This window comes from Canis lupus, chromosome 16 (genome assembly GCF_011100685.1).
Source record: "Canis lupus familiaris isolate Mischka breed German Shepherd chromosome 16, alternate assembly UU_Cfam_GSD_1.0, whole genome shotgun sequence".
Lineage (NCBI taxonomy): Eukaryota > Metazoa > Chordata > Mammalia > Carnivora > Canidae > Canis > Canis lupus.
The window spans coordinates 24,389,714-24,416,108 of NC_049237.1; the positions used below are offsets into that span (position 1 = coordinate 24,389,714).

Below are 26,395 nucleotides of genomic sequence, written 5' to 3' on the forward strand. Positions count from 1 at the left end.
AGAAACAAAAATCTTAAGAAAATCATAAGGAAGATAAAATACACTTGTAGTAGTATACTGTAAAAAATCTGCTTATTATAAGTGGACCTGGGTAGTTCAAGCCTGTGTTGTTCAAAGGTCAAATCTATTTCTATTTGCATTCTAGTGGACTTCACCCTTTGGCTTATCTCCTCAATCTACAGCTCTCTGATTTTGTCAGTCCAAGGCTTCAGAAGTGTTAAGGAAAGTTGTATAAGCATTTTGATTGGAAATACTACAGATTGAACTTTCTGATCTTAGCTATGTGGTTAGGGCTGATTGACAGTTTTATTTTTCATCCCGAATTGATCCTCTTTCATCTTCCACATAGAGATTTCAAGACTTTTTTTGTAAATGCCCAAACCCATACCCATCTACTTCTGTTTAAGCAGGTAATATTGTCTTCTATTTTAGTGAAGAGATTGAGCCATTCTGTAGGGGCTCCATCAACTTTTCTCCCTTCTATTTTGAGTTTATTCTCTATGTTAATACATATTTTTCTGATTCTTTCTTGTCTGAAAAATATGTGTCCACTTTTCATTTTGATAATAGGGTGTTTTCGTTATCTTTGTTCTTGGACCCAGCTAATCTTACCTGTCAGTTTTCTCAGTCAGCTTTCACTTTCTCATGCTGTATCTAGCCAATTCCTGCTCCACTTCTGACAGGCGATTTTTATTTCCTATTTTCCAGAAATAATGAGGCTGTCAGAAATGAGCACCCTCAACATCTCCCTTTTCCCACCATCTCACCTACAAACAATACGTCTACACCATCTTATATTATAAAGTCCCTTTATCCTTGCTTTAAAATTCTTCCTTTTTTTTCTTTCCAAAACCAGTGTTATCCAGTAGAGCTTTCTGTAATGATGGAATTGTTTTATATTTATATTTGTGCTAATACCATAATCACTAGCCACGTGTGAAGGTTGAGTACTTGAAATGTAGCTAGTGTGATTGAGGAATAACATTTATTTTATTTCAAATTTCAAATAGCCATGTTTTAGTTTCACTGTATTGAACAGTGCAGCTTTAAACCTTACTATATAATATATTCCTATTATTTCTTGTTTCTTGAATGTCTTTGATCATGTGTGTCTTCCACATTGAAATAGATTTAACCTTTCTCATCTTAAATACCTAGAGCACATCAAAACCCTTTAACATTTTTTAAAGCTATCTCCTGTCTGCTCTCTGCCCTTCATAGCAGTTTGTTGGTTTCCAGGAGTTTAGTTCTTATCCTATCACTGGAAAAGGTTCACTATTAGTGAGATCTCCAACCATTTATTAGTTTTATAATCCAGTAGATATTTTATTTTCCCAACATTGATTGTTGATTGCTCTCTGCTTCTTGTAATTCTTTTGTCATCACTTCCTGTCGGTTCTGTTTTACCTCAGACTGATGCTTTTTTGTCTCTCTCTCTTTTTTCCCCCTAGGATGCTTCTAAATGTTGATATTCTTCTGTCTGAGATTTTCTTTTTTTTTTTTTTTTTAATATTTTATTCCTTCTGTCTTAGATTTTATCTCACTTCTCCAGTGTCTTCCCTTTGTTCTCTCTCCTTTACTACAACTTCACTCCTCTTTCTCACTGGGTACTGTCAGTTATCACCTGCATGTTGCTGTCTTTTATTTTTTATTTTTTTATTTTTTTTAAAGATTTTATTTATTTATTCATGAGAGAGAGAGGTAGAGACACAGGCAGTGGGAGAAGCAGGCTCCGTGCAAGGAGCCTGATGTGGGACTTGATCCCGGAACTCCAGGATCACGCCCTGGGCCAAAGGCAGGTGCTCAACCGCTGAGCCACCCAGGGATCCCATGTTGCTGTCTTTTAAATCTTTCTACCTTATTCTTCTAAGTTTCAAACTCCAGTGTCCAAATCACTGATGGTATTTCTTTCTGAATATTTCAAAGGTAACACTATCCTACTCTATAGATGTTCATTAGTTTAAGTTTAATAATTCTAATAAAACATATAGAAAAGTGCACAGCTTGTAAGAATATGCCTTAAATATTATTAACTTCATGACACCACCATCCAGGTCAAGAAAAAGAACATTACCAGTACCTCAGAAGCCAATTTACTACCTCTTCTTTCCTCTCTAAAGGTAACTGGTGTCTTGACTTACAACAATATAGAACTGTTTTTGAACTTTATATAAATAAAATAATACAGTATGTATTCTTCCATGTCTATTCTCTCATTCAGTATTGTTTGCGATAGTAATCCATGTTGTTGATTGTAATTTGTTTATTTTCATTACTGTTTATTACTCTACTGTATGGATATAGCACAGTTTATTTGTGCACCCATTACTGGTTATTTGGGAATTTTTGTTTGAGTAAATTTTGTTATGAATAATGCTGTTCTGATCATTTTTGTTTATGTTTAATTGTGTGTGTGTGTACTTCATTTAGTGGATATATAGTGAGGAGTGGAAATGCTGGGTCATATAATATGCTTGTGTTTAATTTTAGTAGATACTGCCAAATAGTTTTCAGAGTAGTTTTGTCAGTTTATATTCTTGCCAGCAGTGTAAGGGTTCTGTTGTACTTTCTTTTTTTTTTTTAATTTTTATTTATTTATGATAGTCACACACAGAGAGAGAGAGAGAGAGAGAGAGAGGCAGAGACACAGGCAGAGGGAGAAGCAGGCTCCATGCACTGGGAGCCCGACGTGGGATTCGATCCCAGGTCTCCAGGATCGCGCCCTGGGCCAAAGGCAAGCGCCAAACTGCTGTGCCACCCAGGGATCCCTCTGTTGTACTTTCTTATCAACACTTAACTATTGCTGGTCTTTAGAATTCTAGCCATTCTTTGATATCTGCTTCCTTGATGGCTAATGAGGTTGAGCATCTTTTCTTATGTTCTTTGGCCATTTATATATTATTCATATGTTTGCTGTTTTGAAGTGCCTGTTGAAGTTTTTTGCCTACTTTCTATTGAATTGTCTGTCTTCTCCATACTGACATGTACGAGTTCTGTATGTATTCTGGATAGAAGCCATTTGTTAGTTAAATATGCTGTTAGTAGCTTCCATTCTGTGACTGGCCTGGTAACTGAGAGCTTACTTCCAGTTTCTACTCCTCAGGGAAGTCTTTCCTGACTTTACTCTCTCTTCTTTATCATACTCCTTTTTTTCCTCCAAATATTTATTTAAGTTTTAATTGGGAAAGGATGTGGCAATCTTTACCACAGCCACAATTATTAAGACAACTTCTAGCTGTTCATCTCTCATTTTATCTCTTGGATGAGCAATACTGTTAACTTGCTTGTGTTGAACATTATTGACGTACCATCCAACTCTCTCAGTACTCCATTTCCTTTCCAGGTTGTTTCCTCTAACAGCCACTTTAATATTGGTGTTCTGACCTTAGGTCTCTTCTTTCTGACTGTTCTCCATGGGAGAACTCATCAACTTTGAGAATCCTAATGCCATTTTGAAGGTATTTGATTTCTAGATTTTAATTTCCAGGCCAACCTTTCTCTTGAACTCCAGATCCCTGTTTCGTAAAGTCCATGGGCATTGCTATATAGATGCTCCATAGGCATTTTAAGCTCAGTAAGTCCCAAGCTAAGCTCATCCCCCTCCTCCCAAGCCTGATTCTTTATTTTCTTTGAATACCCCTTTAAGGGGGCTTCGCTGTCAAATATCTCCAGAAGAACTAGAGTCTGGGAAGCCTTCCTTCCCCTGACGTTCCTTTCTCCTACTTGATTCCCTTCCTCTAGTACTGACAGACACTTTCTCTGTTGTCTCCAGTAGACTAAAAGAATCTTGAGGGCTTTATATCTCTGTCCCGTATAAATGGTTAAGATATGACAGGGAGTGCCTCCAACTAACTACATCTAACATCAAACTCAGCACCTGTTTTTCTCCTGATCTTCTTCTTTTAAAATGACTTAATGTTTCACACCATCTTTTCATTAGGTCAGTCATATTTAACTCATTTCTTTCTATCAACTTCCATAACTAGTTGATTTCCTAATCCCATAGCTTTTTTTTCTGTTCCCTTTTCTAAAAAAAAATTTCTTTTCGGGTTCATCTTGTCTTCAACAGACTATTGTGGTCATTGTTTAAATGTTCTACCTATCTTTGGGTTTTCCCCCATTTGTCTTTGATATTGCTACTGGATTTTTTCCCCCTCAAATACAGGTTGGTTCAATAGCCTTCTGTTACTCTTCTCTTCTTGCAGAATAAAGTCCAACGTCTCTATAAAACATTCAGTGGCAATCTTCACAAACTGTTGTACCCAGGCCCCTACACTTATCACAGAAACCATATTCTTTAAGCACTGGCTTTAGCAGACTGCACACCTAAGTTCATCTTGTTTATACTACTTATACTGTCTTTCTCTGCATCCTGTGGGCTGGAGGGCAGGGGCAGTGCTGTATAGGAACATAGAAACCTAGTTTTAAACTCGGTTTTAACAATTATTATCAATTGTCCTTGGACAAACTTCTTAGGATCTCATAGCACATGGTACTAATACTTACTACATGTTATCTTCCTCTTTCAACCTTTTTTCTCCAAACCACAACTGAAATTTATCTTTCTCATTTGTACAGAGCACTTACTGTTTGTCTCTTCTAGCACTTAATGTCTGCTGTCTTAATGTGGTGCTTACTTCTGCACATTTTATCACTTCTCCTACATGACATACCTTTTAAGGGTTGATACTGTGATTTCTTATTCAGTTGAAATTTCTTTCAACTTTTTTTTTTTTATTTCTTATTCAGTTGAAATTTTAAAAATCTTAGGTGAAGGATTTGCTTTGTTTAATCCATACTGTGTCATTTAGTTTCAAGTGACCAGTGTGGTTGTGATCTTTTTTGGACCAAAGCTGTCACTCTAAGGACTAGTTATAACGGTCCAGCCAGAGCAGGTTTTGTAAAAACTCCCTTACTTAGTTGGGGATTTAGGAGAGTGATACAGTTGTCTTAAAGTTACATAGAACTCTCATAGGAATTTAAGACTGTAATTTTAATGTCTTTGTATTCATACTAAAAAAAGTACTTGTACCTGAGTGAATTTTTTTTCTTTATAGCCCGTTGCTGAACCAATCCCCATCTGTAGTTTCTGTCTTGGTACAAAGGAACAAAATCGAGAAAAGAAGCCAGAGGAACTCATCTCCTGTGCTGACTGTGGCAACAGTGGTATGTAATCCCTTGGATTCCTTCTGACGTGTGCTGTCAGGCAAGAGGGAGGTGTATTTAACTGAGGTGGTATTCTTGATCCTTATAAAACTAAGACTTTAATTTGATTCTGGTTTAAGGTAATTGAGATGAACTTCTAGATTAGGGAGGGATTTATTTAAATGTATAGTTGAAATGTTTTATTTAGTTCATTTAAACCAGGTCTTAGTTTTGTTTTTTATAAAAATCTTTTCATAGACTTATTTTTTCCTGTTGGTCTTTATACTTGACTATCAAACATCTGTTCAAATCACAGCAATCAGTTTGAAATTATTGCTAGTTTCTTTAATAATCACTACTTATCTTTCTTAATTTATGCATCAGGCTTTATGAATAGAACCAGGATGATAACAGATTTGTTTTTCTTGATAGAAACTTACACATGTCACATTGGGAAATGGAATGTTGACACTGCAATTTAGTGAGCTGTATGAAATCGTGGGCTCTAAAAATGATTTTGCAAAGACTCTCCTAGTTTGTCAATTCCAGAGATATTCTTGGTTTACATTTTCAGAACTTACAAGTTTTTGTAGGATAGCCTTAGTAAATCAACATTATACATTATCTTTGATCATTGGCTTAATTTTCAGTATTTTATATTTGTAGCAATCATGATTTAGTCGAGAAACCAGAAACCACTCTAGATACTTCAAGAGGAAAGAAATTTAATACCAGGACCAGATGTTTGTGAAATTATTAGAAGGGCTGAAGAGGAAAGCTCTACGCTGGGCTTTAAGGACCGATTCTGGAATACTACAGAACTGATTCAACAAGGGAGTCACTTATATCTGCCTCCATTTGGAAGAAGTGGAAGCAGGAGGCTGCTGCAGGATTGTAGCTGGATATTGAAAGGCTGAATTTGGCCATCACCATAATTACCTCTGGATAGCCATTAAGGTGAAGAGTGGATGGGTACTGGCATTCCTATGACGTTATCATTAGAAAACAGTCAGTACCAGGAGAAGAGTGGTCTTTGTTTCATTTTTCTCTTTCAAAAAATCACTCAAACACATCCAGTTAGTAGAACTTAATTCATACCTAGACCCTAGCTGCAAAGGAGTCTAAGAAGTACAGTTTTTAGCTTTTTGTTTTTTATTTAATGTAATTAAATAAAAGAGAAGGCTTCAGAAGAAGGCAGGAAGAGATCTTGAGTGGTAGGTGACCATATCCAGCGTAATATCACAAACCAAAATGAACTCTGGATGGATTTTTACAGTTAAATATAAACCATAAAATCACAAAATATTAGGTAAAAATATAGTGACATATCCCACAGTGCAGTGATTTCAAACTATTTTTATAGTAGAATCCTTAAGAAATCATATGGGAATCTAAAATGGATCTGCTCAGGTGAGGTAGGAATAAAATGGGGGTGGGTGGGGGAGTTGTGTTATAGCCCTGCCTTCTAAGGCACATTATATTTGAGGTGGTCTCTGAGTTCTTTGCAATTTGAAAACAATAGAAGGAACTTATAAAGAACTATTAAAATAAACAACTATTGGTTATCTATTGCCTTAGATATAAACTGCTCCAAATGTAGCAACTAAAAGCAACAGCATTTTAAAATTCATGTTCCTGTTGGTCAGGAATTTGGGAATGGCTTGCCTGGGTGGTTTTGACTTGGGATCTTTCATGTGGATGCAATCAAGATTTTAACTGGTACTCAGTTATCTGTGGGCTCCCATTCCACGATGACTGACTTACTGGGCTGGCAAGTTAATGCTGCCTGTTCACAGAGAGCCTCAGTTCTTTGCCATTTGAACAACTTCTTCAGGCTGCATGTGTACCCACAATGGCTGCTGAATTCTCCTAAGCAGGTATTTGAGAGAGCAAGATGGAATCTGCAATATCTTTTATTACCTGGCCTAGCCTGTCGTTTCAGCACACAAATTGGCTGAATCCCCTATTCATTGTGGGAGGGAACTACACAGTGTGTCATTTGGTATTCTTGCCAAAAGGCAAGAATATTTGGAGGGCAGCTTGGAGCCTGGCTATTACAGTCGTCAAGGAAGAGAACTGTGGACATAGTCATATGTATGACAGCTGATAATTTCCAAACTAAGAACTAAAATACCCAAAATTTTAAAATAATTATTTGGGTAAAATAATTGCATTAAATATGGTAAAGGGCCAAAAGCTATAAAGTGTGAAGAGCATATTTACATTTTGAGCATAAACTCCAAAGGTCAGAGCCTATGAAGAGGTAGTTTATATGAGAGAAAGTTAATTGTTGAACATATTAGGAAAACATTTAACCTAAGTAATGATAAGCATGCACACCAGCATAGCAGTGAAGTGTCATTTTATAACTTTTATAATAATAAAATTTGAAAGATAAGAGCCCAAATGTAGAGCTGATGAAATAGTAAAATATTTGTACATGTCGTAGCACTAGATATTATATCAGAGGGTTCAGAAACATGTTTTTGCAGTGCATATCTACGTCTTAAGCTATAGAAATGTTTCTTTCACTTCACTTACCAATCCCACTTTCAGGAATTTATTTTAAGGAATTAATCTAGAAGAAGGAAAGAATCTGTAAACATAAAGTAATTCATTGTAGTGAATTACAGGTAATAGTTTAAATAGTTAACAATAGGGAAATGGCCAGGTAGGTTATAGGGTATTGAGTGGAATAATTCAGTTTAAAGAATATAAAATAACGTTTACTTGACTAAAAGAATGAAGAAAAGCAAAATAAAACTGTATATACCCTGTAATTAAAACTGTGCAAGGGCTTTTAGCAAGTCTAAAAAGGAAAAGTAGAAGAGGGAATGGCTAATCTAGGAAGATGAGATTATGAATGAGATTTTTACATTTTCTCTCCCATTTTCCTTTAATATTAGTGATGTTTTAATAATAAACTTCATACCATCTCATAAAAGAAGTTTATTTAGGAATAGAAAGGAGAGGAGAGAAAATAATTTAGTCAGCCTTTTCTCTCACCAAAGGAAAATAAACAACTTTTAGGGGAATGGGGCAAATCTTTCCAGAGTAAGGGCAGATTTGGTTTCCTAAAATTTTGAGACTCAAATGGATACTAACTCTTAGAAGAGGAAACTTTTTTTTTTTCTGTTACTGTTAATTCTGATCACAATGGAGATATTGCTTGGGTTTTAGTTTTTAGCTAAAGTAACTTTAAATGATGGGTTTAATAAAAATATATTTTTAGTTATAAAAGTAACATGTTATTGTTTAAAAAATTGAGACCACAGAAGGGTGTTAAAGTAAAAGGTAAAATCCTTCTTCAAAATGTTTACAGCTTCATATCTTAGGATATTACATTTGGAAACAGTTTTTGTGTATCCTTCCAGAAATGGCCTAGGCATGTTATGTACATAACATGTACATAAAGCATGTATACATACATTATCTTTAATGCAGGCTTAATAAAGGTTAAGAGTTTGTCAGGTTTTTTTATAATCACATCGGGGGGTGCATGGTGTACTAAGGTACTGTTTAGCATCAGTAAAACTGAATTGGAATTCCAAGTCCTGATGAGACACTTCTGGCAAGCTTCCAAGAGCATCTTTTCTTTGATATATTTTGATTTAAGGTAATTGCCTTTTTCTACATCATTCCTTCAATATAATTAAAAAATGATTCTTGATTGTTTCATTTGAGAATTTTCCCCTCTTACTAGGTCATCCATCCTGTTTAAAGTTTTCCCCTGAACTAACGGTTAGAGTGAAGGCCTTACGGTGGCAGTGCATTGAGTGTAAAACGTGCAGCTCTTGTCGAGATCAAGGCAAAAATGCAGTGAGTATCTCTGCCTTACAATGTTAATATTTGTTATAGATGTAGAATGTGCAATTGGTATTTTCCTTTCAGTTACTTCATCCAGCAGAATTGAAACAAGAGTCTCTTTAAATCACACATCCTGGGACGCCTGGGTGGCTCAGCAGTTGGGCGCCTGCCTTCAGCTCTCGTGATCCTGAGATTGAGTCCCACATCGGGCTCCTTGCAAGGAGTCTGCTTCTCCCTCTGCCTCCATCTCTACCTCTCTCTCTCAGTCTGTGTCTCTCATGAATAAATAAATAAATCTTAAAAAAAATTTATACATCCTTAGTTTAGAATTCTTACTCTTTGAGACTTAGATTTTCTAGGTAGTTTCTAAAGCACCTTAATTTTATGTTTGCAGAGAGACTAAGCCACTTTAAAGAAATACTCCTGAAATTTGAGTAGTGTGGAGGCATTCACTTAGGAATGGTCAGTTAGTATATTAACCACAAATCATCCTTTTCTCCTTTCCATTAGAAAAACTAAAGTTAGCTTATGTCTGGTTACTGGGTAAACTTGAAAGTTATGAAACTAGTTCTTTATTAAAGATTGGTTGAAGCAAAACTTTTTGCTAACTCAGACTGTCCATTTACTCAGTTAATACAAATTAAGGAAACTTTTTTTTTTCAATAAATTAAGGAAACTTTGACTATTATGGCAGCTCATTTCCTTTATGAGATCATTGAAACTTCTTAGGTTTTATGAAGTTGTGATCCTGACATGTTTTTGTTTCATAAGGTTAAGCAGAACTGTCCTTTCTTTTTTTAGGATAACATGCTCTTTTGTGATTCCTGTGACCGAGGTTTTCACATGGAGTGTTGTGACCCACCACTCACCCGGATGCCAAAAGGTGAAAAATACTTTCTGAAATCAGACTGGCAATATAAAGGGCATATTAGTGAAAGCACTTTTTATCTACTTTGTTAAAATGAAAGAATAATTTTCATCTTTCTGTGTAAGTAGGAAGAGAGCTGTCACTTTAAAGGTGGGGGTTAGGAAGCCTAATATTCTTATGTATATGGGCTTATTGTTTTCCTCTATTTTCAATTTAAGTATCCATGTACAGTGAAGTAGTTCCTTTATGAATGAATATTTGCCAGTTCTATAGCTAGAGGATAAAATACTCACCTTATGTAATATTTTAAAATATCTCTTTTCTGTAAAGGAAGAAATGCAATTGTATTAGGTCATGTTGATTATATCAGTATTAATTATTTCACTGTTCATCACTTTTGAAAGGCCTAGAGCTATTAGTTTATTCAAAACTAAAAAAAAATGTTTTAGTAAAGTAATTTCCAAACAAATTGTTTTTGTGCCCTAACTCATAAGACTCCAGCTTCATGGTATTCTATTCTTTTGATTCCTTTTCTTTGAAAGGTATTTGGTTGGAATATAACCACCGGTTGAACTTCCATCTTATATGCTTATAGTTTCTTTAAAAAAAAAAATTCAGTTAGCCTCTCCTGCTTTGTCTTATCACAAATTCCATTTTTAATTCTGATTTTGTGACTTAATAGATTTCCTAAGTAAAATGCGTAGAGGATATTTGGTAATTTCTTCTTGGAAAAACTTTTCCTATGGATGGAAAGGGACTCAGCCTTAGGTACAGTCAAAGTATTCCACTTAGAATCTTATTTGAGTCTGTCTTATGTCATTCTGTTGGTTGTTACCTTTTGAAAAGTCTTCGATTTGTATGTATTAGAAGAATAAATACCCCCTTTCCTACCTCTTCCATTTGAAGTCTCAGGAGTTACAAAAGGCTTTTTGAGAATCATTCAAGAGAAGAAAGATTTTCTTAGGACTACATTCCTGGGTATTTAGTGCCTACAAAAGAAGTTTTGTTGCAGCTTAAAACAGAAATAATTTTGAGTTAAATGTGGATTTACAGGAAAGTGGCAAAAATAGTATAGAGACTTCTTATTGCACCCATTACCTGTTTTCTTCTAATGTTAACATCTTATAAAATCATTGTACAGGGTGCCTGGGTGGCTCAGTTGGTTAAGTGTCCGCCTTCGGCTCAGGTCATGATCCCAAGGTCTTGGGATTGAGCCCTGTGTCAGGCTCCCTGCTCAGCAGGGAATCTGCTTCTCCCTCTCTCTCTACCTGCTGCTCCCCCTGCTTGTGCATGCTTTCTCTCAGTCAAATAAATAAAATCTTAAAAAAAGTAAAACCATTGTACAATTACTGAAATCAGGAAATTAACACTGATATGATACAGTTAACTAATCTGTAGATCTTATTTGAATTTGTGGTCCAGAATCCAGCGCTGGATTCACGTTGCATTTATCATATTTCCCTAGTCTCTTCCAGTCTGTGTTAATTCCTTAGACTGTCTTTCCTGACCTTGACAGTTTTGAAGAAACTGGTCAGCTATTTTGTAAAAAGTCCTTGGATTTGGTTTTGTCTTTTTCTTTATCATGATGAAATTAAGATTATAAAGTGGCAAGAATACCACAGAAGTGAAATTGTACCCTTCTTTAGTGCATTGTAAATGCAATTGTATAATGCTAATATGTCTTGTTACTGGTAATGTTAACTGTGATCACTTGATTACAGTAGAAACTTGACCTTAAAGTTACTTTTTCCTCTTTGTACTAACTTTAGTATCCATCAGTGATTCTTGCTTGCACCAATTTTACTTTGGTGTTTACATAGTGACGGTTTTTTTGCTTCCATCATCACTTCTACGTTTATTAATTGGAATTCTGTAAGGAAGAGCTATCCCTTTTCACATTTATTTGTTCAATTATTTATATTAGTAATGGACTCATGTATGTTTATTTTATTTAGTGAGTTGTAATCCACTGATGTGATTATTTTTTTGCTCAGAATGACCCTGATTTGGGGATTGGGAGCTCTTTCAAGTTAGCTTCTAGGTCCTTTTGACATGCCTTTCTCATCTTTTGAGCACTATAAGATGCTCCAGGTTATCAAGTATTTTCCTTGCTTCAGTCCTGGAATCAGTTATTATTCTATGGAAATCTGGCTTCTTTTCTTGTAGAATGGTAATTAGAAACCTCTATCTGGGTGCCAGGGGTAGAGCAGGGGTTTTTAACCAAGGATCAGAGGACTTCAACCATATGTGGGTTTCAGGATATTTGTGCGTCTTTTCCAGTTGTTTGTAGAATTTTGTGTGTATATGTTTTCATGTTTATTTTTCTAAGGGGCTTTCATCAGATTTTTAAATGGGAGACTTTGACCTACAAGAGGTTAAGAATTCCTAGAGTATCTGAACTTTTTCCATGTATCTGTGTCTGTTGTGCCTAATGTAGAATTTTGTCTTTTTATAGGCATGTGGATATGTCAAATATGTCGACCTAGGAAAAAAGGACGAAAACTTCTACAGAAGAAGGCAGCACAGATAAAACGGCGCTATGCTAACCCAATAGGACGTCCGAAAAACAGGTTAAAGAAACAAAACACGGTGTAAGTTGTACTTGTGGCAAGGTGAGGGGAGAAAAGGATAGGGTCTTCTCTCTAGTGTAGGATATACTTATTTGCTTTATGAAAAAAATTCCAGTTGTTAAAATTGGCACTTTTATGTAATAATAATGGCTATGTTTACTGAGCTCTTAATAAAGTGCCAAGTTAGAATAAAGTTCTAAGTGTTTTACAGTGTTTTAATCATTTAATTTTCCCAAAAACCAAATGAAGCAGTATTGTTGTTACTCTTATTTTTCAAAGGAGGAAACTACAACACAGAAAGATTAACTTGCACAGTTTATAGTAAGTGTTGAACTGGGATTAAAATCCACAAGTAGTTTGGCACCTGTTTTGGACTCTTAACCACTGCCTAATATTGTTCCTCTTATGTAAACAAGAAAGAAAAACGTTATTATAGTATTTCGCAGATTCCTCACCTGATGTGGTCTCAGTAGTTTATTTATATTAGATGTATAAACTACTGGAAAACTTTTGCTATTGATGTCATACCCAAGTCCCATTTTTGTATCCTGATACAAAATAATATAATGTATTTTTCATCTATTAGCAGAAATCAGGGATATAATAGTCTCTTGTGGACTAGGAAACTGGGCTATGTGTGGAGGATGTGGGGCAAGATTCAGTATCTAATTCTTTTTGTTTTTTAAGTGTCTATAGTAATTCCCTTTTGATTTTGATGATATGTAAGATATGTTTAAGCCAGTAAACCTCTATTCTTAAAAATTTACCCACCTTTTTTATACTTTAAGATTGTCTTGAAGACAATAACTGAAAGGAATGGGTATTAGCAGCTTGAAATACACAGCATCAGTATTGTAGTTCATATTTTAAATCTTAAGCTTTAATTTTCCTGTAAGATGATCTTTTAATTCTTGACTTTCAGAGTAACCCATCCTTGTGTTTAGAGGAAAAAGGGTAACTCTGTGTTGGTGCAGAGATCATAGGACTTTATACCTGGAAGAGTCTTAATTGTCCTCTGGTCCAACTCTCATTTTATAGATGAAGACACTGTTGTATAGACGGAATGTAATTTCTCTAAAATATATAGCTATAAAGTGGCAGAATTCTGAGTTAAAAATACCTTCTGATTCCCGACCTATGATTCTTTTTGCTATAAAATACGACTTTCCAGAAATATTATTTCTAATAACAATATTACTTCTCATTTCTATAATATTTATGGCTTATGGAATATTCTTAATATAGTTTTTAAATAAAACCATAGGTTATTTACTAATGACATGTTCTATATTAAATAGAAACCTTATAAAGATTTATTTTTTAATAGTTACCCTTTTCCCTGTTTGATTTTTTTTTTTTTTTAAAGATCAAAAGGTCCCTTCAGCAAAGTTCGAACTGGTCCTGGACGGGGTCGGAAACGTAAAATCACTCTTTCCAGCCAATCAGCATCATCATCAGAAGAAGGATATTTAGAAAGAATAGATGGCTTGGACTTCTGCAGAGATAGCAGTGTCCCCTTGAAGTTTAACAAGAAAACCAAAGGGCTCATTGATGGCCTTACCAAATTCTTCACCCCTTCCCCCGATGGGCGGAAACCTCGAGGGGAAGTGGTAGACTATTCTGAGCAATATAGAATCAGGAAAAAGGGCAACAGAAAATCGAGCACTTCAGATTGGCCCACAGGTAAAAGTTCACTTAAGAAGCAAATGTATTCCCAAAGTGTATTATTTGGAATAACAGTAGTTATCTGGAATAGATTTACATTTGATTACTAAACATTGGTTATGGACAAAAGAACATATTAAAGATACATATTAGATGAAAGTAAGGTGGAAAAAAAAAGTAAGATGATAATTATAGCAGGAATTGAGACGCTGAACATGAAGTTATAAAAATGGGCAAATAGGAACTTGTAGGCAAAAGATGGTGCCTTTTTTTTGGTAGAACCACAAAGAATCTTCTATAGAAATTTAAGGTATGACTTTAAATCAAGGATATCTTTACATTTCATAAATTACAAAACAAATCATGTGATGAGCATCATGGTGCTTACTTTAGTTACAGAAGGAAATCGGAAGAGTATGGGTGGATAAAATGCTGTTGATCTAAGCATAGAGAAAAGACCAAAATATATGCAGGTGTAAGATCACTGATTTTTCTACTTCAAATCTTGGCAAATTTAGTTGTAATATTTCATGGATTATACTTTAAAAGAGACAAAGAACTACAGCTTCAGACCATTTACTTATGTATCAGGCTAAGCTTCCTAGTTTTCATTTATTTATTTAAAATGTGATTTATTGAAACATTTATTGAAATGTTTCTTTCATTTATTGAAAATAATTCACCCTTTTCTCTTACCCTCTATTTCTCCCCCTTCTGGCAAACCACTCTGTATCTATGAGTTTTCTTTTCTTTTCTTTTCTTTTCTTTTCTTTTCTTTTCTTTTCTTTTCTTTTCTTTTCTTTTCTTTTCTTTTCTTTTCTTTCTTTCTTTCTTTTTTTCTTTTCTTTCTTTTCTTTTCTTCTTTTCTTTCTTTTCTTCTTTTCTTTTATTTCTTTTTTCTCTTTTATCTTCTTTTCTTTTTTTTCTTTTTTTCTTTTCTTTTCTTTTCTTTTCTTTTCTTTTCTTTTCTTTTCTTTTCTTTTCTTTCTTATCTATTTTTAGATTCCACATATAAAGAAGATATATATAGTATTTGTCTTTGACTTTATTTAGTATAAAAACTTTGAGGTCCATCCATATTGTCAGAAATGGCACAATTTCTTTTTAAATTTTTTTTTGGCTGAGGGATACCTGGGTGGCTCAGCGGTTGAGCATCTGGCTTCAGCTCAGGGCGTGATCCTGCGGTCCCGGGATCAAGTCCCACATTGGGTTCCCTGCATGGAGCCTGCTTCTCACTCTGTCTCTGTCTTTGTCTCTCTCTCTCTCTCTCATGAATAAATAAATAAAATCTTAAAAAAATTTTTTTTTTTTTGCTGAATAATATTATACACATACACCACAGTTTTTTTAGTCTATGGTTGCATTAGGTTGTTTACATATCTTGACTATTGTAGATAATGCTGCATTGAACATGGGGTGTATATTTTTTCGAGTGAATATTTTTGTTTTCTTTGGATTCATACACAGAAATGGAATTGAATTGCTGGATTGTGTAGCAGTTCTGTTTAATTTTTTGAGGAGCCTCCATACTGTTCTCCCTAGTGGCTGCATGAGTATACACTCCCACCAACAATGCACAGTGGTCCCCTTTTCTCCATATTCTTACCAACATTTGTAATTTCTAGTCTTTTTGACAATAGCCATTCTGACAGGTGTGAGGTAATATCTCCGTGTGTTTTTGATTCGCATATTTACTGTTAATTAATGATGTAGAGCATATTTTCATGTACTTGTTGCCCATCTTTGTGTCTTTATTGAGCAAATGTTCAGATCTTCCGCCCATCTTTAAGTGGATTGTTTTTGTGTTTTTTTGTTTGTTTGTTTTGGAGAGATGGAGAGAGAGTACAGTTGAGCAGGAAGGTGGGGTCAGAGGGAGAGAGAGAGAATCTTAAGCAGGCTCCATGCCCAGCACAGAGCCCAATGTAGGGTTCGATCTCATGACCCTGAAATCTTGACCTGAGCAGAAATCAAGAGTCAGACACAACTGACTGAGCCACCTAAGCGCCCCATGGATTGTTTGTTTTTTGCTATTGAGTTGAATGAGTTCTTTGTATATTTTGGATTGACCCCTTATTGGATGTATGACTTGTAAATATCTTCTTACATTCAGTAGGTTGTTGATGGTTTCCTTTGCTATGCAAAAGCTTTTGAGTTTGATGTAGTCCCACTTATTTGTTGTTGCTTTTATTTTTGGTATCGCGTTTTAAAATGATTGTTAAAAACTATGTTGAGATTACCATCTATGTTTTCTTCTAGGAGTCTTACAGTTTCAGGTCTGAAATTCAAATCTTTAACCCATTTTGAGTTACTTTTTGTGTGTGGTGTAAGAGAGTTATGTAGTTTCATTCTTTGACATTTGAGTTGTCCAGTTTTCCCAATACTTTTTATTGAAAACCCTCTCTTTTTCTCCATTGTATATTCTTAGCTCCTTTGTTGTAAATTAATTGACCTGAGTTTATCTATAGGTGCTCCATTCTGTTGCATTGAACTCTGTTTTCATGCCAATACCATACTGTTTTTATTACTGTAGCTTTGTAGTATAGTTTGGAATCAGCTTTAATGCTTTGTCCTTTTTGTCAAGATTGCTTTGGCTATTTGGGGTCTTTTGTGGTTGCATATAAATTTTTTAGGATTCTTTTTTCCGTTTTTATGAAAAACGTCATTAGAGTTTTAATGGGGATTGCATTGAAACTATAGATAGCTTTAGGAACTGTGGACATTTTGACAATATTCTTTCAATCCACAAGCATGGAGTATCTGTCCATTTATTTGTGTCTTTAATTTCTTTCATTAATGCCATATATGTATGTCTGGACACACACATACATATATTTATACATATACAGTGGTATGTCTTCAATGTACAGGTCTTTCACCTGCTTGGTTAAATTTATTCCCAGGTATTTTACTCTTTTTGGTACAATGGTAAATGGGATTGTTTTCTTAATTACGTTTTCTGGTACTTCATTATTAGTGTATAAAAACAATTCAGATTATTGTACTGATTTTGTATCCTTCAACTTTAATGAATTCATTTATTCTAACAGTTTTTTGATAGCATCTTTAGGGTTTTCTCTATATATTATATCATCTGCAAATAGTGACAGTTTTCCTTGTTCTTTTCCAACTTGGATACCTTTTATTTTTTCCTTGCCTAATTGCTCTAAGCTAGAACTTTCAATCCTATGTTGAATAAATGTAGTAAGGGTGGGTATCCTTGTCTTGTTCCTGATCTTAGAGGAAAAGCTCTCAGCTTTTCACTCTTGAGTATGATGTTAGCTGTAGACTTGTCATATATGACCTTTATGTTGAGGTATGTTCTCTCTATACCTGCTTTGTTGAGTGTTTTTATCCTAGATGTTGAATTTTGTCAAATTTTTGTCTGCATCTCCTGAAATGGTTATCTGATTTTTATCCTTTGTTTTGTTATTGTGGTATATTGACTGACTTTTTGGATATTGAACCATCCTTGAATCTCTGGAATAAATCCTACTTGATCAGGGTATATGACCCATTAATTGTATTGTTGAAATTGATTTGCTAATATTTTTTTGAGGATTTTTCATCTGTGTTCATTGGGGATATTGACCTGTAACTTTCTTTTCTTGTGGTATCTTTGGCTTAGGTAATGCTAGCCTCATAAAATGAGCTTGGAAGAGTTCCATCTTCTATTTTTGTAAGAGTTTGAGAAGGATTGGTATTAAGTGTTTTTGAATGTTCCATGGAATTCACCAGTGAAACTTTTTGTCAGGAAGTTTTTGATTATTGATTCAGTCTCCTTATAGAAATTGGTCTGTTCATATTTCCTATTTCATCATGATTCAATCTTGGTAGGTTGTATGTTTCTAGAAATTTATGCATTTCTTCTAGACCGCCCAGTTTTTTGGGGGTATAAATTGTTCATAGTAGTCTCCTGTGATTTTTGTATTTCTGTGGTATTAGTTGTAACATTCCTTCTTTAATTCATTTCATACTTGTATATCAGGCTAAGTTCCCTAACTTTCAAAGTAGAAAAATTCTGTAGAGAAAACTTAGTAGTGTACCAGGTAATTCAAGTCAGAGGAAGGAAATTTTGATTAGCTGTCTTGGTAATTAAAGTTTAAACTAGTCTCATTGCTATTTAGTGCCTTGAGTTTACAGACCTAACCCTGTGAAGGAAGTAGAAAAGTCCTGAGGAAAATAGGAGAATGAGAATGGACTCTTTTTGGATCACAAGGGCCAAAAATGTAGTGTCTCATAGACTGCAAAAGAATTTCTTAATTTTGATTTCCTTCCACTGAATGTCCCATTGGTGATTGTATTCACTACGTCTTCTTTCCTGCTTATATAAATGGTTGATGGGTCCAGCACAGGAGAGGAAATTTCATCATTGCCAGGTTCCCCTTTTTATGCTTTATTGGTTGGCTTTTCACCAGTGTGGCAATCAACTAATTACTCTTTAAGTGTTCAAGTACTTTTCGTGTCTTTATCAGCCATGTACACTCTAGCTCCAGTCTGAGTATATTTATCTGAGAAAATATGCAATCCATTTAGGTTGGACTTAGGAGGAAAGAATCTAAAGCAGATCCTAGTGAAAGGCTTTTCTGAATTAACTACTTCACTGGGGATGGATAATTATAAGAATCTACTGGAAAGTTTTAGAAACAAATTATTAGATGAAATATTGACTATTTTACATTGGTGTGAGTTTTTGCTGTAATTGACTTTTGTAAGTTTCTTTATGAATTGTTGAATTTAAGGAACAGTCTGCACCATCTGATAGAATGCTATTCAGTGCTTACTATAAATCTGTTCCTGCATCCATCTGTGTCATGCACTAGGGGGCATTAAAGTCACATAATATCTTCAGATACATGTTTTTCAGTTTGGGAATAGTTCACCAGTGAGTCCTTGTCCTTATTCTTCTTATACTAAGTGAATAGCAGCCTCTATGTCTATTTAATTTGAAAAGAACTGTCACAAATTGGTCTTATCAGTCATACTTACACAAATAGGAAATTAGTCACCAGCAGAGTCATCTTCAAGTGCAGAGGATAACCATCTACATAATCCCCCAGTAGTCCTTTCATGAATTTCCTTGCTCATGTGAGGAAGATGCATCATTTACTGAATGATTGTTATAATTTCTCATACTTACCCAGGGGATGATCATCTGTGATCCTCAGATTTGTGGAGTTTTGCTTTAAAAAGGTACCCAGAATGTGAGGGGAGTATGGTAGTTATTTTGGAGGTTATCTTAGTTATGCTGAGGTAGAATGTACTGGCCTTATGAAGATCACAGGATCATCAAAAGGAATAAATTTTCTGTGTTTTGGTCCCATGTGATGAAAATCCTGTCCTGATGTAACATAAACTTCATTCAAAGCACCAAAGAATTGAAAACAATATTTGAATGTTTATATATTAACTTCATACTAAAAATTTTATATTCATATCATTTCAAAGTTTCATATTCCTTAGATCTTTTTTCTGCTCTGCTTTTGTATGTAATTATTTTTTAAGTTTTTATTTAATTTCCAGTTATTTAACATACACAGTATAATATTGTATAATATTAGTTTTGGGTGTACAGTGTAGTGTTTCAACACTTCTGTATGTGACCTGGTGCTCATCAAACTTTTGTAATGTTATACTAAAATATAATGTCTTAATGAAGTTGAAATTTAGTTATGTAATAATTTTATGTTTTAGGACAGTTCAGGTTTTCATAATAAAGCGGATACAATATGTATATATTATTTACTCAGTCTTCTTTCTAGGTGTCAGTTTATTGCTATCCTCTTTTCTACTAAAAATAATATTAAGGTCTTCAAATTGAAATAAAAGCTTTTGAATTTTTTCGAGTTCATATATTAAACTAAGGATAATATTAATAACATCTGAGCCCTTTCTTTACGTGCAGACAATCAGGATGGCTGGGATGGCAAACAAGAAAGTGAGGAACGGCTTTTTGGGAGCCAGGAAATCATGACTGAGAAAGATATGGAATTATTTCGTGATATCCAAGAACAAGCACTGCAGGTAACGTTGAATATTCAGATTGGACAAATAATTTGTTCATGGATGAAAAACAAAGGATTAATTGTACTGGGGTAAAGCAGTAACAGCAATTCATTTATCTCTCTGATCTGCAAATAGGTATGGTTTGTGCATATACATAGTTCTGCTTGTTAAGGTATTCCTTTTAAACCCATTATGACTGCTTTGGTTTTACAGATAAACGGGTTTCTTTTGGCTACCAATCTTTCTTTTAAGATTTTATTTATTTATTTGGGAGAGGAGAGAGCATGTGAGCATGAGCAGGGACAGGGGCAGAGGGAAAGGGAGAAGCGGACTCCCTGCTGAGCAAGTAGCCCCAATGCTGGGATGTAGGACTCTGTCCCAGGACTCTGGATCATGACCTGAGCCAAAGGCTCAGACTCAACCAACTGAGCCACCCAGGTGCCCCTTGACTACCAGTATTCAGGGAGTTTGGTTTATTTATTTTCTATCTTACGTATGAAGAAGAGTTGGGATTTGACCAAACAAAAAACAAAAACCAAGCTTTTTTCAAGTGGTAAAACAGCCATATTCATTACTGCAAGAAATATTTATTAAATGCTTCTGCCTTAATCCTTTGGGACATGTAGCAAGATATAAATGTATAGACAAAGAACCTACTTATGCTTCAGATGCTAAAGATGCCAAAGTGAATGACAAAATTCCTTTTTTCATGTATAGTCTAGGAGAGACTTGTAAATAAATAATTTTTTTCATGTGAAAAGTTTAATTATAGTGTACATGGTATTTCAGGAGAATAGGGAGCAAGCATCTACCTATGCCTGGAGAAGTCAGAGGAGGATTCATTGAGGGAAAATACTATTTGAGCTGGTCTTAAAGAATATGTAGGAGTTTATCAGGATGACATGGAATGGGGTCCCGTGTAATCAGAAGGAACAGTAATGCAAAGACTTAAAAATGGAGGAAAACATGCTTAATTGTGGGAATAAATTTTCACATAGGATAGAGGACATTAGATATAGATAATGACAAGAGATGAGATTGGAAAAGTGCAAGGGCTAGATCAATAAAGACTCTTCTAGATTATGTTCATTTATCCTGTATTGTTTCTTTCTTGCTACCAACTCAGTGTGTTAGCCAAGTTGAGTTCTATCTCTTATCTTTAAAGGAAGAACTTATAAGGCTGGTGCTGGGGGTTTCCGTTGTATAGGTGAAACTCTTTAGTTTAAGAAACCTATTTGTGAATAGATTGTTTATGTATATAATTATGTGAATATTTTTGAAAAATAAACACAATATAAATAGCAAACATTTGCTGAGCATTCTACCATCTTATGATTTAACAAAGTACTGGCTTTTAGCAGCTAGATCTTGGTTCAGTTTGTGGTTTGTCATTACTGACTTCTACTTTGGGTAATGTTTACCTCTGAAGGCACATTTCTTTTCCTACCAATAAGAAAAACAAAGTATTATACATACCATAGTAGAAACTTAACATGGAGTTCATGGGAAATCAAAGGAGGAAGTAGTTGTTCCTTTTTTGAAGAATTTTTTTTTCTAAGTTGCAGGCATAATGTCCTTTTACTCCTACTTATTTGTGTGTGTATTTCCTAAAAACAAGGATGTTCTTACACATGATCATAGTATGATTACTTGATAAAAGTAATAATAAAGTGCTTGTTCACTTTATCACAATTTGATTGAGATGATTCACTTTCGGCAGAAATACTATCAGGAGGTATGTAGTATTTATGTGTCTGATCGCAAGTGATGTTAACTCTGATCACTTCATTAAGGTGGAATTTCTCTGTAAAATTATTTTTCCTTCTGTAAGTATCTTATGGCAATACACTTTGAAACCACGTAAATACCAATTTCTCATCAGACTTTTACCCACTGGATTTAGCATCCAGTGGTGATTCTTGCCTGAAACTATTACTTTGTTGGTTGCTGAACAGGTGATTTTCTAATTCCATCATTTCTTTTATGAAGTTTATTAATTGGCATTCTACTGTAAGGAAGAGCCTTTATCTTCCATTTATTTATTCATTTAGACTTGAAGATTCTTATTTTATAAATTATAGTTTGTTGCTATTGATACTTATTTTGATACTTACCTTGTTCCAGATTTGGGCAGGGAAGCCTCTTCAAACCATCTGCTGTGTCCTTCTGACATGTCTCTGTCATTTTATTTTATTTATTTTATTTTATTTTATTTATTTTATTTTATTTTATTATTTTATTATTTTTTTAAAGATTTTATTTATTCATGAGAGACACACACACACAGAGAGAGAGCGAGAGAGGAACAGACACAGGCAGAGGGAGAAGCAGGCTCCATGCAGGGAGCCCGATGTGGGACTCGATCCCGGGACTCCAGGATCAGGCCCTGGGCTGAAGGCGGTGCTAAATGGCTGAGCCACCCGGGCTGCTCCGTCTCTGTCTTTTTTAAAACTTTGTACAATTTATTCAATTCTGGGATACCTGGTGGCTCAGTGGTTGAGCATCTGACTTTGGCTCAGGGCGTGATCCTAGAGTCCTGGGATCAAGTACCGCATCACGCTCCCTGCATGGAGCCTGCTCCTCCCTCTGCCTATGTCTCTGCCTCTCTCTCTCTGTGTCTTATGAATAAATCTTCAAAAAAAATTTATTCAATTCTTTCTTCATTTTCAGAATTGAGGTATAATTGACATATAACATTCTGTTATTCAAATATACAACATAATGATTTAGTATTTGTATATATCATCATCCTTACTTTTACCACAGTGATATGGTTCTAAGCTCTTACTGTCCTAGCTGTAAATTTAGCCATTTCTCTAAGAATCCTTGGTTTCTGTTAGTGGAGAGTGAGAATAAATGGTGGTTTTGTCCTTTTACTTGCTCAGATCCAAAGAGGTATTATTCTTGATTTTCTCTCTCTTTCATACTCCCTATTTATTTAATCCATCAACAAATCCCAGTGGTTCCACCTTCAAAGTATATCCAGAATATGACTACTTCTTACCACTTCCACCTTTGCTACCTTAGTCTAAGCCACCATTATCTCTTGATTAGTATCCCTAGACTAATCTCCTTGCTTCTACTTTTATCTCTCACCCCAAACTCTAGTCTGTATTCCTTATATAGGGACCAGCATAAATATGGTCAAACTTAAGTTGGATCCTACCACTCCTCTGCACAGAAAACCTTTAATGTTTTTCAGTCTTGTTTAGAATTTTTAGTATATGTGCTAATGAAGCAAGCACTTGTTTAGAATTTTTAACAACCAAAGTGTTTATTCTCTTTAAGACTCAGTAGCATCTCATGGCTGCTTTTTTCTTTGGCTACTCCCCTTGTTCTGGCCCTTGTTCACTTGACTCCAGCCACAGGCCTCTTCTTTCTCAGACACATCAAGTACCACCCCCCCCCCCCCCCAAGTTGGAGCCTTTGTACTTACTGCTCCCTCTGTCTGGATTGCTTTTCCTCTAGTCTAGATGTCTAGTTGGCAGGAGTTGGAATAATAGCGGTGTGAAGAGAAAGATTGACTAGGAAGAGTTAAAAGGGATGCTGAGTCTTGCTGAAGTTTAGTGGAGACAATATAAATTTGTATCAACAGTAATCTACCTAACTGTGTGTTTCTTCCCGAATTTTATTAAACTCGTTATTGTCCATGGGTATACCTGGCACCAAGGAAATAAACAGCTAGATATTTGAATTCTGATTTGTGCTTATTTTCATTGGCAGTGAACTAAAATTCTTATGACGGTGGTATTTTTCCATGAGGTTCTTTCATTTAATATTCATGTGCCTGGCATGATATGAGAGCTATAGGGTGAACAGAGCACATAGACTCTACCTTTCACAAAGCTTTCAGTTTCATGAGCAAGACAGAGAATCAATTATAAAAATAAATCTTTAATTACAAACTGGTAGGTAATAGGAAAAAAAGAATGCAGCAAGAGATTACAGGGGCTTCCTGATCTAGGTTGCTGGAGGTTAGGATTCTTCTTTTAAGGAAGTAGTAATTTACACAGAGACTTAAAAGATGAGTAGAAGGTCAGCATGTCAAAGTGCTACAGAGAAGAATATTCCAGACATAAATACGGAGATTGCCTCTGTAAATATTTTGAGGCATATAAGAACTTCGTAAATTTGAGAAACTGTAAGAAGACCAGTATAACTTGAGTACAATGAATAAAAGTGTCACACAAGATGAAGCTGGAGAGAGAAGCTGAGGACATAAGTTAGGATTTGGGTTTTTATTGTAATTGTAGTAGGAAACCATTGAATGACTTTTAGCAAGGAGAATCGCAGGATCAGATTTTCATTAAATTTTTTTTTTCTGGTCACTGTATGAAGAATGGATTGAATTAGGCAAGAGTAGAAGCACAGAAACCCCAATTTAGAGGCTTTTTTAATGATCCAACTGGAAGAAGACCGTAACATAGACTTGGGATGTGGCAGTGGAAATAGAAGAGAAGTAGATGGGTTTAGAATATATTCTAGAGATGGAATCAGCAGATTTTGGTGGTAGATTTGATGTGTTGTTTGAAGGAGCAAGAGGACACCAGGGTTGACTCCCAGGTTCTCTGGCTTCATGGAATAGAGAAAGTGGGTTGAAGCCAATTAGAAAAGTTACCACTTTGGTTATATGACATTTTGTTTTGTTTTGGTTTTGGTTTTAAGATTTTATTTATTTGAGAGACAACGGGTGTGCATGCACAGAGGAGTTGGGGGCAGTGGGAGTGGGAAGAGCAGGTTCCCTGCTGAACAGAGAGCCCAGTGTGGGGCTCTATCCCAGGACCATGAGATCATGACCGGAACCAAAGGCAGATGCTTAACTAAGTGAGCCACTCAGGCACCCCACATTATATGAGGTTTTGAAAAATAAAAACATTTACAAAGATACTGCATGAAGCAATTTTTGAGAGACTAGGTATGGTTTAGTAGCTCATTCAATATTTGTTTCAAAAATGTTGCAGGAGAATTACAGGGTCTTAGGTGATCTTACAGCTGTACCAATAAAAGATAAATGATACAGGAATTAATTTTGGAATTCTTCCAACCAACAACCTTTCATTTATTACATGCCAACTTGATTCCAGGAACTGTGCTAGGTATTGAGGCTATGAAAAAGTTTTTATTCTCATTGGGCTTACCATCTAGTAGGAAATGTGCCCCAAAAAAGCAAATCCAGTATTTGCTCATAGTGATTTTATTGAGTAATTAAGTTTTGTATGGTGCATTATGGTGAAATATTAAAATGTTTATAAAAAAGGACTATTAATTGGTTTTGATTTTTTTTTTTAATTTCAGGAGAAGTAAGAATGTCATTTACCTAGTACTATATTTTTTCATTAGCTATACAATGAATACATGAAAAAAAAAGCCACTTCTGAAAGGAAAAATAGAAGTATAAGAAATTAGTAGTATAGGCTTTTGTTCTGGAATTTTTTTTCAATGGTAATCTTATGGGCCTGGAAGAAATGGTTTTTCTTAAAACTTCTATCACAAGAAAGAAGCATTTGTATTCAGCTCATCTCATTGGAACATAACAGCCTTTTTGAAAAATATACAATGATTTTTACATAAAATATCACCAAATAGCATGTTATATTTCCATACTAATTTTAATGCATTCTCATTTTGAAGAATTTGATTGTTTCTTTGTACGTTGTATAAAGTTAACAGCATTTTTGAAATCTGTGTGGGCTGTTAAAATAATCTTTTTCTTTGCATAAAGAATTGGAACAGTTTTTAGAAATGGAAATAATTAGGTTCAAAAACTCTCCTAATCCTGTGAGGTAAGGATTGTTATTGCCATTTTACGTATGAGGAAACCAATACTTTTAGTTGAGTGACTTTCGTGAAGTTACATAACTAATAATGGCAGAAGTGGAATTTGAACTCAGTCCTGTGTGGCTTCACATCTTGTGCCCTTAATCACAGTAACATCCTGCATTACACTTAAAAAAAAATGTTATTAAAGCATCAAAATCATAAAACATGTACTAAATACAAGTAGGGAAAGAGTACATAAAAGATAAACAGCAAACAGTGACATAAGAGTACTAATGAATGTAAGTCATTGCTGTATTAAATGATACAGATTGTTCCATATGGTCAGAGTATACTAAGATAATAAGAGTTGGTATGATTTGAGATAATGACAAAAGAAGCAGGCTTAAAGGATGATATGGATTTAGGTAAATGGAGAAAATGAGGGCTTACCAGGTAGGGTAAACAACATTAAGTAGAGCCTGGAGGAATAAATGACTACTATAAATGTAAGAGACATTGTGATTATTGGTCCATCAGATCAATAAATACTTAAGGGCCTAATATATATGCAAGTCAC

The 26,395-nt window shown here is 34.9% G+C and overlaps 1 protein-coding gene across 5 annotated transcripts in view; it reads left to right on the plus strand.

Moving 5' to 3' along the window:
- Nucleotides 1–26,395, plus strand: part of KAT6A (lysine acetyltransferase 6A) — a 114,055-nt gene that overhangs the window by 54,550 nt on the left and 33,110 nt on the right. For 2 of the 5 annotated variants that reach the window (XM_038559942.1, XM_038559945.1), the window contains 7 exons: nt 2,055–2,120; nt 5,058–5,166; nt 8,849–8,964; nt 9,754–9,835; nt 12,276–12,411; nt 13,757–14,073; nt 19,958–20,076. In XM_038559942.1, the coding sequence (XP_038415870.1) occupies nt 2,055–2,120; nt 5,058–5,166; nt 8,849–8,964; nt 9,754–9,835; nt 12,276–12,411; nt 13,757–14,073; nt 19,958–20,076 (945 nt within the window). The remainder of the gene's footprint in view (nt 1–2,054; nt 2,121–5,057; nt 5,167–8,848; nt 8,965–9,753; nt 9,836–12,275; nt 12,412–13,756; nt 14,074–19,957; nt 20,077–26,395) is intronic. The other 3 variants (XM_038559944.1, XM_038559946.1, XM_038559943.1) reach the window with 2 other exon arrangements.